General features: G+C 36.2%; 3 protein-coding genes across 3 annotated transcripts in view; 2 read left to right on the top strand and 1 right to left on the bottom strand.

Annotated features, from left to right (window-relative positions):
* Nucleotides 1-96: 96 nt before the first annotated feature.
* LOC106868224 (importin subunit alpha-1) lies at nucleotides 97-8,270 on the top strand. Its single transcript, XM_014913392.2, has 12 exons — nucleotides 97-252; nucleotides 370-449; nucleotides 1,516-1,647; nucleotides 3,718-3,905; nucleotides 4,370-4,542; nucleotides 4,631-4,713; nucleotides 4,800-5,010; nucleotides 5,107-5,216; nucleotides 5,720-5,896; nucleotides 7,198-7,380; nucleotides 7,696-7,845; nucleotides 7,962-8,270. Exons 2-12 carry the CDS (start codon nucleotides 390-392, stop codon nucleotides 8,046-8,048), a joined length of 1,554 nt encoding a protein of 517 aa, XP_014768878.1. The 5' UTR covers nucleotides 97-252; nucleotides 370-389; the 3' UTR covers nucleotides 8,049-8,270.
* On the bottom strand, nucleotides 8,037-14,101 carry LOC106868239 (ubiquinone biosynthesis O-methyltransferase, mitochondrial). Its single transcript, XM_014913409.2, has 5 exons — nucleotides 13,824-14,101; nucleotides 11,492-11,771; nucleotides 10,174-10,416; nucleotides 9,307-9,466; nucleotides 8,037-8,480 (listed from the first exon to the last, which is right to left on the bottom strand). Exons 1-5 carry the CDS (start codon nucleotides 14,063-14,065, stop codon nucleotides 8,362-8,364), a joined length of 1,044 nt encoding a protein of 347 aa, XP_014768895.1. The 5' UTR covers nucleotides 14,066-14,101; the 3' UTR covers nucleotides 8,037-8,361.
* A 2,360-nt stretch (nucleotides 14,102-16,461) lies between these two features.
* LOC106868248 (arginine/serine-rich protein PNISR) overlaps nucleotides 16,462-17,210 on the top strand; it is a 39,572-nt gene continuing 38,823 nt past the window's right edge. Inside the window, exon 1 of the mRNA XM_014913418.2 lies at nucleotides 16,462-16,992. The gene's annotated coding sequence lies outside the window, so the exon portion shown is untranslated. The remainder of the gene's footprint in view (nucleotides 16,993-17,210) is intronic.

Consider the following 17,210-nt stretch of genomic DNA (forward strand, 5'->3'; position numbering starts at 1 on the left):
ACTAACAGTTTTATTAATTTCAAACACCAGAACTGAAGTTGGTTGGTTGTGAGTTTTAAAGCGACCAATCAGAAAGCAAAGTGTGTAACGCAACTGACCAATCAAATGTAAGAAGCATTCTGTTTAAACGGTCGGCTTTTAATTTTCAAATATTAGTTGGATTCTAAGTTCGAATCATTCAAGTCTTGTTCTCCGACTGTTTTCAACTCATTTATTTTTATTAATTCAACTGAATTTGTTTTCTTTTTTTCTGTAAGAAATATTTATTTTATCAATACCAACTTTGTAATTTTTATACAATTTACAAATGAATTTAACTGTTTTTTTGTTTTTTTTTTCATGTTTAAATTTTTTTTCTTTCTACATTAGAATTTTAAGATTCACTCAAAATGCCAGAACAAGATGTTCAACGTCAAAAATCTTACAAGAACCTCGGCCGCGACCTAACAGTAAGTTTTGAGAACATTTCTTGCTATAATAATAATAATAATGGTCGATATTATCGTCCTCATAATCTCGGATTGTATTAATTTAAATGCAGTACAGTTTTAATCTCTCACACCACCCTCCTAACGATCGTCTTGTATTCAATTTGTGATTAAAGAGATCATTTAGCCCTAGTCATTAAATTTATGCAAGTTTTGTATTACTATTTCGTGGAATGTCTGCTTTTACACATGTACCACGGCTAATAACGGGTGGTCAGTTCTCGAAAGTTTCAAATTTTTATCGACGAACTCTTTTTAAATTATCTGTATTTACGAACTAAGATTTAAACATTCCGGATTTTATTGTCAGTTTTAAATGACGAAATGCAAAAAAAAATTCAATAAATGTATTGTTTTAAATTACCGTTAATTACGGTCATTATAATACATAACGGGCACTGACAACGTACTGAGGGAGGGGGGGTGTTATATATTTCGCCTTTCATTCCCGGATAGAATCTACCTCACCTCAAATAGTTGACGAAGGCGTGAACATCTCCACTTCATATCTAGTCTTAGAATTCGCGGCTTTTCCCTTTCGTCGGCTGGTGAAATTGCTGATATGAACTCAATCTTAACGGCGACCCCCCACATACTTTTGAGAGAAATCAAATTTCTGTTTGAGGAACTAGATAAAAAATAAGCTTAATTTTATTTTGAAAAGTTTTAATATTTTGCAGGAGTGTAATTTTTGAAAGCAATTTAAATAGTTCCCGAAACAAAGGCTGTATCTTTTAAAACCTGTCAAATGCCTTATATTTGAAAGTTTAAATCGTTAACCTTTAGCACACTTCGTGTAATTTAAAATATTTATTCTCGTGTTCTTTTGGAATTGTAGTTTTTGGTTATTTCCAAAATGTATAGATTTTTATTTAACTATAAAGAATTTCCCTTCTCCGCCCACTGGATTTCGAATTGGGAGCATGAAGCAGCGGCGATCTAACACGATTAAGCCGGTTCGTCGATCCATTTTTACATTAAGTTCAATATTATATCCTAACTATCGCAATTAAATTTTTTTTTTCAGGAGATGAGGCGGCGAAGAGCTGAAGTTTCCGTTGAGTTGCGCAAGCAAAAAAAAGATGACCAGACGATGAAGAGAAGAAATATTGGGGACTTGTCTGATGATGCAGTCAGTCCACTGAAAGAGAGAAATCAAGTAAGCTTTTCTTTGATGGCGATAAATCACCAATAGTCGTGTCTCTTATTTTTTAATCACCAGTCGCATAACCCTATGGAAGATCATGGAACACGCACGTTGTAACCAGTGCTTGGTGCCGTTAATTACGGATCGAATGGACTTGTTCACGTTATCTATCGCTCGAGGAAAAGTTTTAAGAACTGACCACATGAATCGTGTCTACTTCATAGTTTAACACGCACCTTTTTTTGTCGTTGATGGTTCTGTGATGTCAGACGGTTTTTTAATTGTATTCAGAAAGGTTTTTGTAATGCCTCAGAATAACAAATGTTAATGCTTAGTTTTCGGCTATTAAATGGATGAAATCCATGTTGGGTGTTAAATATATAACTTGTATTCATTATTCAAACATTCAGTAAGATTTAGATTAATTTTTATCGAATTTTAGCTTATATAAGAATCGTGTAATTCTTTTTGCTGAGACTTTATTTTTTCACTAATCGAAGTTTTGCTGGAAGCAGTTGATTCTACTATAAACCACTGGTACTTATTTTTCTCAAATACATGAAAGAAAAATGTATAAAGAAAACCAGTTTCCATGCTTATCACAGTTTCTGTAACAACTTAAAAAGCCATGGACGGAATTCTGGTTTTCAGCACCCCTTTTGACCTTTTATTCTCTTATTGCGACCATACTGGAGCACCGCCTTTAGTCGAAGAAATCGATCCCACGATTTATTCTTTCTAAACCTAGTACTTAGGCTATCGGTCTTTCTTGCTGAACCGCTAAGTGACGGAGATGTAGACACACCAACATCGGTTGTACTGGGGACACAAATACATACATACACACACACACACATATCGGGGTTAATGCAGAATGGCACCTCTGCTGAAAAAATGCATTTTTGGGATTTCTACGTTTCAGATGTCTGAGATTACGAATATGCAAGTTTTTTTTTTTTCACCCCACCCCGATTTAAAATTATAAACTTTTCGAAAAAATTTTCCTATCATTTAACGTCCGTTGTCCATGCTGGCATGGATTGAACGGTTTAACCAGGCCTCGAAGGCTGCACCCAGACTCCAGTTGGATTTGGCATGGTTTCTACAGCTGGATGCTCTTCCGAACGCTAACCACTCCGAGAGTATAATGGGTGCTTTTACGTGCCACCGGCACGGGTGCCATTTGTGTGACACCGGTATCTGCCACTACTGCAATTTTACACGGCGTTGCCAAAGGTCTCGGTCACTAGTCCATTGCTTCTGTATGTATTTATGTATATATATATCACCGGCTTTTTTCAGTTTATAATACGGATAGTCAGATGTTTTGTTTAAATACCTGCAACGGGCTACCTTTGGGTACCTCATCACTCCATTGTGTTTATAGGCAGAAAAACAGTTTAAAACATGCATGTCAGGGACGAAGAAGTGAGGAAGATATCAGGTGATCGTGAGGAGTGCTAAAAATAACTGCTAAATCGCCCTTAAATCTTTTTTCTTATTGTAAAAGTTCAGGTGTGCAGAACACAAATGGGTAAATACTTTTTAAAAAAATAAAGCTATGGTGGGCATGTAAATGGAATGCTTAAATCAGAATTCTGCCAAGCCAGGATTTTTTTTTTTTTTCACAAATTTTAGAAAATATGCCTGTCAATATTTAAAACCAGCTTCAAACCCAGTCCTTGGCGAGTAGAATTGGTGAATGGAGACCATCTTCGTTTAACATCCATTTTCCGACTACTCCAAGAGTGTAATGGGTGCATGGATTGGTCAAGAAGTGGTTCATCCAAGTAATGTGAATAAGACCAATTTTTATTAACCATACTCGTCTGTTTTCTGGTGCTGAAGCTATTACACGTCTAGTATATGCAAAATTGCCTAATACCCCCCAGACTTTGAGGTCTGGACTAGTAGTGATGGTTGTATAAATTTATACCTTTATGTCAAATGTGATTAATCTTTTTGTTAGTCACAGGTATTTCGTTAATTCACAGCACTCTAGATAGTCCCTTTCTTAATTTGGAAATGTTTTAGAAGACATCTGGAGATATTTAGCTATCTATTGTACCATTTGTTTTTCAGGGTACCAGCTCTTCCTTGACCATCAATGAGATCATCTATGGCATTAGCGGTGACTCTGTAGAGGCTCAGCTTGAAGCAACCCAAGCTGCACGACGCTTGCTTTCCAAAGAAAGGAATCCACCCATTGATGCCATCATAACAGCTGGTCTTGTACCCAAGTTAGTTGAATTCCTGAAATGTGTTGGAAGGTAAGGAATTTCTTTTCTCAATGACTTTACATTACTCGCTGACCAATTGATGTTTTATGGAATTTGTCTGGATTATTGATCTGGAATTTAATTATCACTGGTCAAGTCAGAACTTAACTCTTCACGTTTGGTTGCTAGTACCACATCTTGATAAACAAGCTATTGTTGATAGGCTGAGTATCTCAATGTCAAGCAGTACAGAAAATTTGGAGATTTGTTCTTTAGTAGTGATCTCTTTCTTCACTTCCTCCAAAGTTGAATTTCTTGATTGGCTTCAAGACTGGAAGTTTTAAGTTCAATTATGGCTGGAGTAGGGGGGGGGGCGAAATAGCTCAGCAAGAGTTTGTCATGGTAGGACGTTTTTCCTATTTCAACAGATAATTTCTCAGTTATATTGGCATAAAATGTAATTTGCTTCCTGATGTTCAATATCTTTGTGATGACAAAAGCTTATTTTATTTCAGGCCTGAACTCCAATTTGAAGCTGCCTGGGCGCTGACCAACATTGCTTCTGGTAACAGTGACCAAACCAAAGCCGTGGTTGCTGCTGGCGCTGTCCCTGATTTTATTTCCCTTTTGACATCTGAAGACCTTCATGTCTGCGAGCAAGCAGTCTGGGCCCTTGGTAACATTGCTGGTAAATGTTTCTTTTATTTTCTTTTATTTTGTCCTTTTAATTCTTGCTAGAACTTCTTGGAATATCCTCTTTTTCCTTCCTTCTTCAGGTGACGGTCCAGAACTGCGAGATTTTGTCACAGAATGTGGTGTTGTAGATCCTCTTCTTAAACTTGCTAAACGTGACCTTCCTGTAAGTATCTTTTTTAACAGGGATTCCATCTGTGAAGTGGGTTGGAGGATCTATTCTTATTTTAAATCTACATTTTTTACTTGTAGGCTGGTTTTCTGAGAAATGTCACCTGGACAATTTCTAACTTGTGTCGAAACAAGAACCCCACCCCATCTTTTGCCGTTATCCAGAAATGTCTTCCAATTCTGGCTGCACTTTTACATCATACTGATGCTGAAGTACTTTCTGACACACTCTGGGCATTCTCTTACATCACTGATGGACCAAATGAGAAGATTCAAGCTGTTATTGAAAGCCGTAAGGAGTTTTTCTGTTGCATTGTTTGATGTTTCTTCGAATTATTCTTCAAATTAAACTAAGTTTCTGGGATTTAATAATTTTGTCTTTTTGCAGATGTCGTCCCTCGATTGGTTGAACTCCTGCAGCATCCCAAAATATCTGTGATAACTCCTGCCTTAAGAACAGTTGGAAATATTGTGACTGGAGATGACTGTCAAACACAAGTAAGTTGTCATTCAGTGTTTATATATATATATATATATGTATAAAGTAAATATAAATGTAGATGATATACTAAGAAAATTTTGCAGGGCCAGTTTTGTGTCCCGAAACCATTAGCATTCAGGTTACTCTGCCAAATATTTATTCAGTTTGTATTGATTCTGCAATACCTTGTAGCTTTGATATTTCAGTGATGTGATTATTTATATTTTTAGACTGACATTGTAGGGTAGGTGTGAGAGGCCAGTTTGAATATAAAAACAGAATATTTAGGGCTGGATTTGGCCAGCTTAAATGCCAAAAGGGTTAATTCTAACAGGAATAGCTTTCCAGTTGGATAGATTTGTTAAAATAAGCTATTGGTGCATTAGAATGCTAGTCTGAATACAAATCTATTCTTTTTAAGAATTTCAAGTTTGTTTGAAGAAAATCATTGAAATCTGTTGGGTTCTTTCAATGTTTTTTTTTTATACAGAAAAATGTTAAATTTTCTTTTTTCCCCCAGGTTGTTTTGGAAGCAAATGCCTTGCCTGTATTTCACGGATTGTTGAGGCATTCTCGACCTAACATTCAAAAAGAAGCTGCCTGGACCATCTCTAACATCACTGCTGGCAATTCCAGTCAGATCCAGCAAGTTATCGAGGCTGGCATCATCCCCATTGTTGTTGAGAAGTTGGCAATGGTAAGTTACTTTCTTTTTATATATGGCCGTTCTAGTCTCTTACAGGTTTTTAATTAATTAAACGACCAATCAACTTATTCAAGTCTGAGGCTTTTATCAAATTTAGTTACAGGACTTAGGGGAGTGCAACACCAGTATTTTCAACTGACTTAAACGGCCGACTTGCAACTATAGAACATGTCCCCAACACTCACATCTGGCCCAGAACCATCTATTTGCAAATTCCTAATCAACTGCATGCCAAAGCAGACCGTGCTAATATTGGTGCCACATAAGGAGCACCCAGCCCACTCTGTAAAGCGGTTGGCATTAGGAAGGGAATTCGAGCATGAAGACCATACCAAGGCAGACAGTTCTCAGGTTTGCCAGCATGGAAGACCCTGCAATGGATTGGTGTTCAGCTGGCATGTTGGGATCTCGGTCCCTTATACAGTGTGGAAACTAACCAATTTTGAATCTTAGAACTCTGTAATAGTGTCCTGGGGTTGATGGCATTGAAATTATGGTAGGATTTTATGCCTCAATTTCAAAGCATTCTAATCTTTAAACAAGTTCAAATTTTGGCACAGGGACTGCAATTTTCAGGGAGGGGTTAACCATGGCAAAATTTGAACTCAAAACATAGCAAAATGGTGCCACTGAGCATTTTGCCTGGCATGCTAACCATTCTGCCAGCTCTCTCCCTTATTTTAATATCTTTAATATTAACCCATTCGATACCAACCTGGCTGAAACTGGTTCTGGCTCTGTAGTATAAATGTCGTTTTCATAGATTTTGAATTAAAATCTTCCAAACCTTAGTCACAATTTATTTCATTAACTAAGTTATTTCACTGAATTGCTTATATTTAAAATTAATTGCAAGAGATGCAGAGCATCTCAAAATAAATATGGTAAAGGGCTAAATCAAGTCAAAGATGTCCGTCCCTGTTGTAAAGAATCTTTCATTTGGAGCCAGGGCACTTAGTGGGTGGATCAAAGCCAATCTGCTACAGTGATTTTACTCGATTCTCTTGTAGTCTTACAGTTGACCCTGTTTCATTTTATAATGGTTACTTTCCTTCAGCCATAAAAACATGTAGCTTTCTGTCAATGTTGGCTTCATGTGGGTAAATGGACTTTAAAAAAAATAGGATTGGTCTTGCAGATGACCTAAAGTTTTTTTTCTTTCTTCCCCCCACTTGGAGAGGGAGGTGTAAACAGCTGAACTTTGTCTGTTGGTATTGAGGTACTAATTTTTTGTTTTCACTTCCATGTATGCCCTTGTGTCAAATAACAATTTTTCCTCTTTCTATACACAGGGTGACTTCAAGACTCAAAAGGAAGCGGTGTGGGCTGTGACTAACCTGACATCTGGTGGTACTATTGAACAAATCAGCTTCCTTGTTCAGTGTGATGTCATTAAACATTTGTGTGAGCTGTTGGTGATACGAGATGCAAAAGTGGTCCTGGTGATTCTCGATGCTTTACAAAATATTCTGATGGTAAGTCTTCTTGTAATAAGTAGATCTTTAGTACAATGAATCAATTGCTAGCTGTAAATTCTTCTCAAAATCACCCAAGACTTGTGCTAGTGTTCGCTAACGTGGGTTATGCAAGTCCTGGCATCTTAACAGACATGAAGTGGGTGGACAAGTTTCATTTCAACTATTCTCACTCTAATCAAATGAAAAATTATTCCAAGTCATACAATTGTGAGGTTTTATTTTTTGGGTGGGATCAGACGTGCAGGACTGTCATTACTTTTGGTTGGATATTAGGGATTCCGTTACAAATTTTTTTCTCTATTTTTATTCTAGGCTGCTGAAAAGTGTGGACAACTGAATTACATGTGCCTTATGATTGAAGAGATTGGTGGTCTTGATAAAATTGAGAACCTTCAGAGCCATGAAAATGAAACTGTTTACAAAGCATCTCTACACCTCATTGAGAAATACTTTTCTGCAGAAGTAAGTACTTAGAATGAAATTAAACAGAATTTGTATTTACTTTGGTTTTTTATTGTGAATTTGATTCCTTGACTACTGGTAATCTTTCTAATGCTAATCTATTTTCCTCTTCTCAGCAGGAGGACGAGAATCTTGGCCCAGAAGCTACTGATGGTACTTACAAAATGAAAGTGGAGCAACAAAAAGAAAGCTTCTCGTTCTAAACGGATTTATTTTTGTTTGAATTTGTTTGTTGATTCTTAATTGTGTAATCTGAATGTGAACCTGCTTGGGTTGTATGCATCTGCTGATATCACAAAACACGACATTTGGTTATATATACACACACGCACGCACGCACACACACATTTCCTATATCTATATACATACACACACGTCCAAAATTATTTTATAAATTGTAAAGTTTAATAAAGATATTTTCTTTATTTTTGTGTCTATTGGATTATTTATACTGTTGCATATCTGAAGAAATTTTGGTATGCAACTATTTTACTTTTGGCTGCATTTTTTCAAATCTCAAGATATTGGTTTAATGGCATGGATGGCATAATTGATGCTAGTATCTGAAGACCACTTCCATTTTTTGGTAAATGGGTTGTATTTTAATCCATGAACAAGTCTTGTGGCCAAATTATCTGTTTAAAGAAAAGAAAGATAATGAAGAGTATTAAATAACTTTGCACAGCATTTTTGCATCAAAGTAGTGCTAATTAATATGGCTTTGCAGAGGTGTCTGGCTATTTCTAACACAGAACCATTTTGAGGTTTGTCTACAGGAGCAAGTACTATGGTTTTCTTCAGCAACTATCAAACATTTAATTTTGAGTATAAAACCGGTTTATGGACTTTATAGAATATACGTTCTATCAAAGGAGAAAATCATTCCGATAGTGTTCTCCAAGATATTAAAAACATGGGACGATCCCGGTTACATTGCGTTTGATAGGCTTAGTTGTCGTGGCACTCCATTGGCTATGACAAGGGTTCCAGTTGATCCGGTCAACGGAACAGCCTGCTCGTGAAATTAACATGCAAGTGGCTGTGTACTCCAGACACGTGACAAGGCTGGCCCTTTGAAATACAGGTACAACAAAGTTGTGAAAGAGTACAGCAGGGTTCGCCACAACTGAATGCTGGAGCCTCGTGGAGCTTTAGGTGTTTTTGTTCAAACACAACACCCGGTCTGGGAATCAAAACCTTGAGTCCAGTGACCTGACCACTTTATTTTATAAAGAGCTCGACATACCTTGTTTACAAACTCTTTATAGTTATTTACAACCAGTGAACTTGGTTACTCAGGAATGAATTTTGTGGGTCATGGAGATGTTGATTCACCAACTTTTCTGCCAGTTATTGGTGAAGAAGGTCGTGAGAACTTTCTCTAACATTAGAAAACGTAACGGGGGAAAAAAAGGCTACAATAAGAGATACTTGGAGAATTTCTTTTTTTGCAGTACTTACTCCCTTCAATAAGATATTGAAGATCCATTGGAGATATGAATTTATTCCAATTGTGAGTTCCTGGAGCCAATAGATGTAGCAGACGTTCGGCAGCCAGCACACCAAGCAAATAGGAAGACACTGTTTTGTTGATTGTAGTCAGAAAGAGTGAACCACCAGGCTGAAGAGGTGGGGGAGAGAAAGAATTAGCATGGATTATGGCTGAAATATAAAGTGAGCATTCATCAGAAATGTACAAACTAAGCATTGAAGTCATTGAACCAACACCATGTGGTTTGGTGTTCAATTCCACTGCACAGCAAATTGGGTAAAAGAGTCTTCTACAACAGGGACACTGAGCTGCCTTTAGGTAATGTAATGGAGATACATTTTCCTGCAATATCGTTATTTTAAGTCCCTCCCCCCCATGCTGGCATGGGTTAGATGGTTCAACAAGCCAGAGGATTGTGTCAAACTCTGTCTTGGCAGGGTTTCTGTCTGCTGGATAGCCTTCCTAACACTGACCATATCTGGCCAAAATATTGTTTCGTTCAAACTGGCCAGATCTGGCCCCTCACATATACTTTACAATGTCATTCTAAAAATAAACAATTGCACCATCAAAATCTTAATCTCCAAGTAATTCACAAACATTCAACAATGTTTTTAGGACTTTATTTTTGCTGAGGTAGGCAGATTCTTCTCGAGTAGGATGAATCATCTCAATCCTTTGTCATCTCCTTGGTGAGATTCGGAAAGGTTGGTATTCACAGCTTTCACCCACATTTTTCTGGGTTTCTCCCTTCCACAAGTTTCATGAATGATTGGCACTTTGTCATTTGCTGGTGAGGCAGGAGGAAGAGGAGCAAAAAAACGGGATCGACCTACCTTCACTAAATTGCAGCAGGATTCAATGAAAGAGTCCACATCTGCAACATGCTCGACAACTTCAGAAGCCACAACTGCGTCAAATGTGTTTCCTTCTGTAGCAACAACATCTTCTACAGTTGAATGGATGTATTTCACTTTACACACAATGTTGGGATCATTCCTCAAGTGATTTTGAGCAATTCTGATATTTTCTTCAGAGGCATCAATACCAATAACCGTTGCGCCTAATCTTGCCAATGGCTACAAGAAATTTAAAAGTGAAATGTTTACATTTATCTAAGACAAGGGAATTGGTAGATGGACACTCAACTTGTTAGAAATAGCAATCAAATTCCCCTCAAATCACATCCAACCACCCTTATATGGATAAAGTTTGGATTTGAACCTAGAGTAGTGTAGTCCTTGAAACACAATATCTTAAAACAAAAGATTAGATGTTATGACAAGTCTGCTTGATGTATATAAAAAAAATCATCCTACTCTAATTTTATAATTAAATATTTATTAGGAATTGTATCCAAAAGATAGTTTGACTGTTTTGTGTAGAGGTAGAACCAGTTTATTGGACATAAACTTTTAAAATAAAATCTTATGTGGACCCCAAAGGGTCATATGGGCCCTGAATGAGAACCACTGTTGAGTGAATAAGAGCCAACTTGGAGCTGAACAACAATAAATCAAGAATATCAGTGTAACCGTTTCTAACTCAGTGCCACAAGCTTGGTGGGGTCAGTCAAATTGAGCCTTGTAGTTATAGTAGGGGTTCTTTATATATTAACCCCTGAATCCATTTTCGGATAACAAAGATTAATAAGTTTGAGCTTATCATATGTTTCATTTGAGTGAAGTGGATGAGTAATAAACATCCTCCTGGTTAGGATGCTAGCCTATCACTGATAACTTTTTCTGCAAGAATAATAAAATAATACAGGAATTTGGCAGCGCCACCTCTAGCTGAACAATTATTCTGTGCTGATGAAGAGAAATAACCCAGAAATTGCGATACACAGATATTGTTTTGAGCTGAGTGGGGGTGCTACATTCCCTTGTTCAAAAATATATGGACACAGATCATGTTGTATAGTCAGCTGGAGACGATGTCTCCTGGGGCTAAATTACAGCAAGGACTGCCATGTTATGTTGGCAAACAATCTTTACTACAATTCTTGACATGTTTTGGTTTTATTATAACCTCATTAATAAAACAATTTCTTTGCCATATTTACTGAAGCAGTGATGGGACAAGCATTTAGGAAATGTTCAACAATCTACATTGGTTAGCACAGAAAACTGGAACTGTTTGAAAAAATATTACCTCAGAAAAAATACCGCCACCACATCCAACATCCAAAATTTTTAGACCCTGCAAAGATTTTGAAGGAACACAGTTTGCCTTTGCAGAGTTTTGCAAAGTGGTTTGAATAAATGGTACTCTAACGCTATTCATGGAGTGTAAAGCCTCAAACTCTCCAGTTTCATCCCACCAGAGCTGAGCAAGAGCTGAGAACTTTTCAATTTCCTCTTCATCAATAGTGGTCTGCGCCTTCGGTCGATTTTGTTTGGCTCCTTGGTTATTACGGTAAATGCTTGCAAACCTGGATGAAATAAAATTAGACATTTTCTGACAAATGAATGCTTATGATCTTAATGAAATAAAGCCTGGCATTTGTTAATAATCCTTTATTTTGGCATAAAATCAGCAATTTTGAGGGGAAGTGAAGTCAATTATATTGACTCCAGTGCTCAAATGATATTTATTTTATCAATCCCATCAAAATCAAGCCATAATCAAATGGAAATTGTAGTTGTGGCTGATGCCAGTGCCACCTGTCTGGCTCCCCGTACTGGTGGCATGTAAAAAGCACTATCTAAATGTGGTCGATGTCAGCTCCCTTGCCCAGACTGGCTCCTGTGCCAGTGGCACGTAAAAAGCACCCACTACACTCTCAGAGTGGTTGGCATTACAAAGGGCATCCAGCTGTAGAAACACTGCCAGATCAGAGTGGAGCCTAGTGCAGCCTCCTGGCTTTCCAGACCCCAGTCGAACTGTCCAACCCATGCCAGCATGGAAAACAGACGTTAAACGATGATGATGATGAGGAATCCCAAAAAGATGACAAGCAAAGTCACCCTCAGCAGAATTTGAACCCAGAATGTAAAGATGAATGAAATACCACTAAGCATTTTCCCCACTGGGCCAACAACTCTGTCTGCTCACCACTTTGACTTTTGTTAATAACAATCTCTTATTTATTGGGTTGTAAAAGCAATGTGGCAGAAGGAATGCAGTATTGAACTAGCATTCCATTAGTCTTCAGTCCCACCAATGTTGTGTTGGTATGCACTTAATTCTGCATTCTTCACTTGTATTTAGTTCTACTTAATTCAGTATTATTCATTTCACTGCTGAGAATAGGAACCAGATCTTCTGTAAATGCTACCTGCAAGAGTTCAGTGTCCTAAGCAGAATAAGATTTAGCTCTCATCTACTTAACACCATGAAATCTTATTCTGCTTAGGACACTGAACTCTTGCAGGTAGCATTTACAGAAGATCTGGTTCCTATTCTCAGCAGTGAAATGAATAATAGCTAGCTCACCGTCTTATCATCATGTTAATATTGGTTAATGGTGACAGTGTTCTCAAGACATGCTTTTAGGTTAATCTGAAAAACCAGGATTAATTTCCATCGGTGAAATGCAGAGACTGGCTAAACTGCGAATTTTAAAGGGGACTTAACGCTTCTACAAATCTCTCACTTATTATCTCCCATCATCAGTTCAACAAACGTTACTTTTTCAACATGAATGTTTGTATAAAATATATATGTAATATTATATTTTTATAGATATATATGGAATATTACAAAACAATATTTTTTCCCGAGTAGCAGATAAAATATAAACAAGAAGCTGAGATATTTTCAAATTGAGTTTAGGAAAATAATTTCCTGTAACGTTATGTTGAAGACTGGAAGCTGGGAGATAATATACGCAGGTTGGAACTCACAATAGATGCGCCTTGTATCATTTATTTACTTAATTATAAGTGTTCAGTTAGGAGAATGAGAGTCTGTGACGTTCAGGTTTTTTTTTTTCTCCGGGGGCATAAATGTTGCAGAGAACCTCGAACTGAAAATCGCCGTAAACCTATTCCAATTTGCGCCCCCGCTTTGTTTCGTTATTTACCGACAACCTTGAAAAATTAATATCCTTTAAGGACTAGATTTTACAGGAATGGAGGTATGATTGGCTGTCCTAATGTATTACTGGTATTTATCTTCTCCAGAGAGATGAAATATAGGGATAACCTTTGTTAGAACAGCTGTAAACGTAAAAGAAAGGGGGTAAATAATATGAAATATTTATTTCAACATGTTACTTTTATTTAGCTACATCACTTAGGTTCTTCTTTCTTTTTTATTTTGTTTTACTGGGGATAAAATCCTTTTATTTTGGGGAGGGGAAATGGGATGCAATGATGTTAATGCTTGTAGCCAAGGGCATCAACCACTAGAGTGAAGTACCTTCTGCCCTGCCTTAGCGCTCACCAGTACACAATATGGACAAAATATTCATAAACTCTACAAGTAAACTAAAATCAAGCTAATTAAAACAACAGACAGAAGCTAGTTTAGTAATATTTACCGAGAGGGACAGCAGCAGAAATTATGGTTAGAGGACAAAACTTTTCGTTTCTGTAGATCTAGTTGATGATGTCCCGTTATCCGTCGAACTAAGGGTAGTTGACCAACTTCTAAAATTTTGTCACAACCAACCATCCGGTTGATCGACGATAAATTATGAGAAATTACATGAAATTGTTTTAAAATCTTTGATTTTCTACAAAATAAGAAATTCCGAAAAAACGTGTTCCGAAGTGTAGCCATGATGAAACACTTCCGCAGTGAATTGTTTGGTTTATTAATTACTAATCTATTAATTTTCATTTGTTTTGCTCATTTCTGTCCATTTTAGACAAATAAATATACAAAATATTTTATTCTTCAAAATAATTTAAAGAGAACTATTTTTCTGCAATATCTCTAATTATGAAATAATATAAGTTCTAACACGATCATTACATGAAGGACGTAAGGGGAAATAACTGAAATGGCAAGATTTGGAGAAGATAAGATGAGAGGGTGATGTCCTTCTCAGGGTTTAAGCTCTTCAATTCGGCAATTCCCATAGTCCGGCACATTTTGAACTGCCTCCATTAGTTCAACTTATCTACACATGAAACAATAAAAACTGTATTTGGAAGCAATAATGGTTATATTATATTATTTCCTATCTTAAACCTGGTTCTACCTTTGATAACTCAACAATATATTAGGGCGTACGCATATGCGCGGCGGCAACCTGACGCCGGATAAAGTGATTAGCTACATTTCGTCCGTTTTTATGTTCTGATCTCAAATTCCACCGAGGTCAACTTTGCCTTTCATCCTTTCGGGGTCGATAAAATAAGTACCAGTTGAGTACTGGGGGTCGATGTAATCGCCTCACCCCTTCCTCGAAATTGTTGGTCTTGCACCAAAATTTGAAACCGATATATATATATTGTGTATGCTTATGGTTAGATGGGGATGTTCTTTTAGGGGATCTCTAAAAGATCAATCTCTGTAATGGGAATTTTGTAGGAGTCCAGCAATAACCAGGTCCCAAGATTGCTGAATTAAAGCGGTTCAACCTATACAAGGATCCTATTTGTGGTTCTCAATAAAAAGAGGAGATACTCATTAGTGATTAAGAATTAATCTTGAGTTATATTACATGCTTAAGGAGAAAGTTTGATCTTGGCAGGCATTGGATATTGGCTTGTTTGATCATTTTTTATTTTTTTATTTTAATTATACAAATCACACTAACCCAAAATTATTGGAAACTCTTTCATCATCATCATCATCGTTTAACGTCCGTTTTCCATGCTGGCATGGATTGGATTGTTAGACTGGGGACTGGCAAGCTGGGAGGTTGCAAATGACACTGATAGAATAATTACTGGGCTTACAAAGAATAAGTCCTGGAGTCGATTTGTTCAACTAAGGGCGGTGCTCCAGCATGGCTGCAGTCAAATGACCCAAACAAATAAAAGAATACATATGCATACAAATGACTACATAAAAATGAACAGACGCATATGATGACGATGATGATGATGATGATGATATACATATACATATACATATACATACATATATATATATATGCATTGATCTATTATTTATTCAGTTCTTTCTTTCCAGGGAATGGATCATGAGTGTTTCGTACGCAGACGTGAAGCACTTGGCATCCTTATATACATATATATATATATATATATATATATATCATCACCACCAATATATATGTGCCAACAGGTACATATATATATTGACTTAGTTATCCAATGTACTCTTTTATCAGTGATATCAAAACTTATAAAAGATATTAGTTTATTGTCACTAGTATTTATTATGAAGAGCATCTAATTTGCTTGGACATTTAAATATCATTTCTTTGGTAATTCCATTTTAAAATCTAGCAATTAAAATATTTGATAACTAAAGTTTGCACTCATTGAAGTCACTCAAAAAGTTAATCTCAATTAATTTTGTTTTACTTTAGTTTTTATTGTAAAATTGCCCCATTTGCAAAGTGCTTCATGGAGGACTTTGTGAAATGGAAACAGGGAGAGACCTATGGAAAAGTAAAATGATTTAAATTTTGTTGTAAATATTTAAATTCATTAATAAGATTAAAATAATCGATTTGGTTTTAATTATTATTGTAAATATTGATGGGTTTTTTTCTGAAAAAAAATTAATATTTACTTGACAAAAGATTAATATTTCTTTCAGAGGAAGTCCCGTTAGAAGACTAGATTGTGGTGGGGGTTTTGATATTTTAATAACAATGTTTTTATTGCTGTTGGGGTATGAAAGATGATGTTTGCTCTGAATTCAGAAAATAAAGGCAATATTGAACAATTCACACAGAGCTGCTCAAATGATCTTCCTTAGCAAGCCGTAATAAAGATGGAATTCACATTTTCTGTAGTTGTTGCCATCTGTTACAAGAAAAACATTAAACGCTGGACAACTCTATTACAGTTTCGAGCTTTGAAAGTAAAACAAAAACAATATATAGTTACATATATAGAGAAAGATATTTATTTCAGTGTATCAATTTAAATGAATAACATTTAATAATAGAAGAAAATGAATAAAAAAGCTGAATAATTAATAAGTATATGAATGTGGCAGACATGACCGGAAGTTGCAAAAGCAAAGCAAGGTTGCGCCATACGTCACTTCCGCCTTTTCCATCACTCCGACATTTTTTTTTATTGTGTTTCTCTTCTGGCGAATGTCGAAGATGAAGATTCACTTAGTTCTTGCAACCAACCTAATTTTTAGGTCACTGGGGGGATTCTCCAATTTAGGATAAGGGCTAAAATCAACACCAACCACAAAAGGGGGCAAAATAATTGCTTGTTTTATCCGTTTTTCTTGCTGCGTGTGAAGCTCGGCCAAATCGTTTCAATCGTGCATCGGATTTCTTTTCTTGTTTCACATGTTTCGATGTTGTTTCTCTTGGATTTCAATCTACTTCTTCAACGATCCACTATTCATGTAAATCGGGACGACAATATTTCTTCATTATAAACAGACACCAAATATTTGAGCTATTTTTTCCCCCTCTTTTTGCAAAGCTCTGCAATTCCTAACTTTTTTTTCTTTTTGGAAAAAGAAACAATCAAAAGAAAAGAAAAAGAAAATAGAAAAAAAAAGAAAAAAGATCTATTTTGTGTGAATTATTTTGATTTGAGGTGAGTTTTAATGATTATAAACAGAAATGCTTCTTATCTATTGTTTTCAGCTTTTAAGGCCAACGTTTGGAATGTTATGGTGTTAATCTCTGGAAAGCTCGATCAATGCATTCTTGTCTCTGTCTTTATGGTATATAAACATATATATAATCGCCTATGTATATATATATATATATATATATATATAATCGCCTATGTATATATATATATAGGCATAA

The sequence above is a fragment of the Octopus bimaculoides genome, chromosome 8 (genome assembly GCF_001194135.2).
Source record: "Octopus bimaculoides isolate UCB-OBI-ISO-001 chromosome 8, ASM119413v2, whole genome shotgun sequence".
Lineage (NCBI taxonomy): Eukaryota > Metazoa > Mollusca > Cephalopoda > Octopoda > Octopodidae > Octopus > Octopus bimaculoides.

Bases quoted from the DNA above. Each gene is read 5' to 3' on its own strand.
- LOC106868224 (XM_014913392.2), top strand. From the start codon at position 390: ATGCCAGAACAAGATGTTCAACGTCAAAAATCTTACAAGAACCTCGGC. The intron at 4,714-4,799 runs GTAAGTATCTTT...TTTTACTTGTAG, and splicing joins TTGCTAAACGTGACCTTCCT to GCTGGTTTTCTGAGAAATGT. The intron at 7,846-7,961 runs GTAAGTACTTAG...TCCTCTTCTCAG, and splicing joins AGAAATACTTTTCTGCAGAA to CAGGAGGACGAGAATCTTGG.
- LOC106868239 (XM_014913409.2), bottom strand. From the start codon at position 14,065: ATGGCTACACTTCGGAACACGTTTTTTCGGAATTTCTTATTTTGTAGA. The intron at 10,417-11,491 runs GTAATATTTTTT...AATTTCTTGTAG, and splicing joins GTGGCGGTATTTTTTCTGAG to CCATTGGCAAGATTAGGCGC. The intron at 9,467-10,173 runs GTAGGTCGATCC...CCACCTCTTCAG, and splicing joins CCTGCTGCAATTTAGTGAAG to CCTGGTGGTTCACTCTTTCT.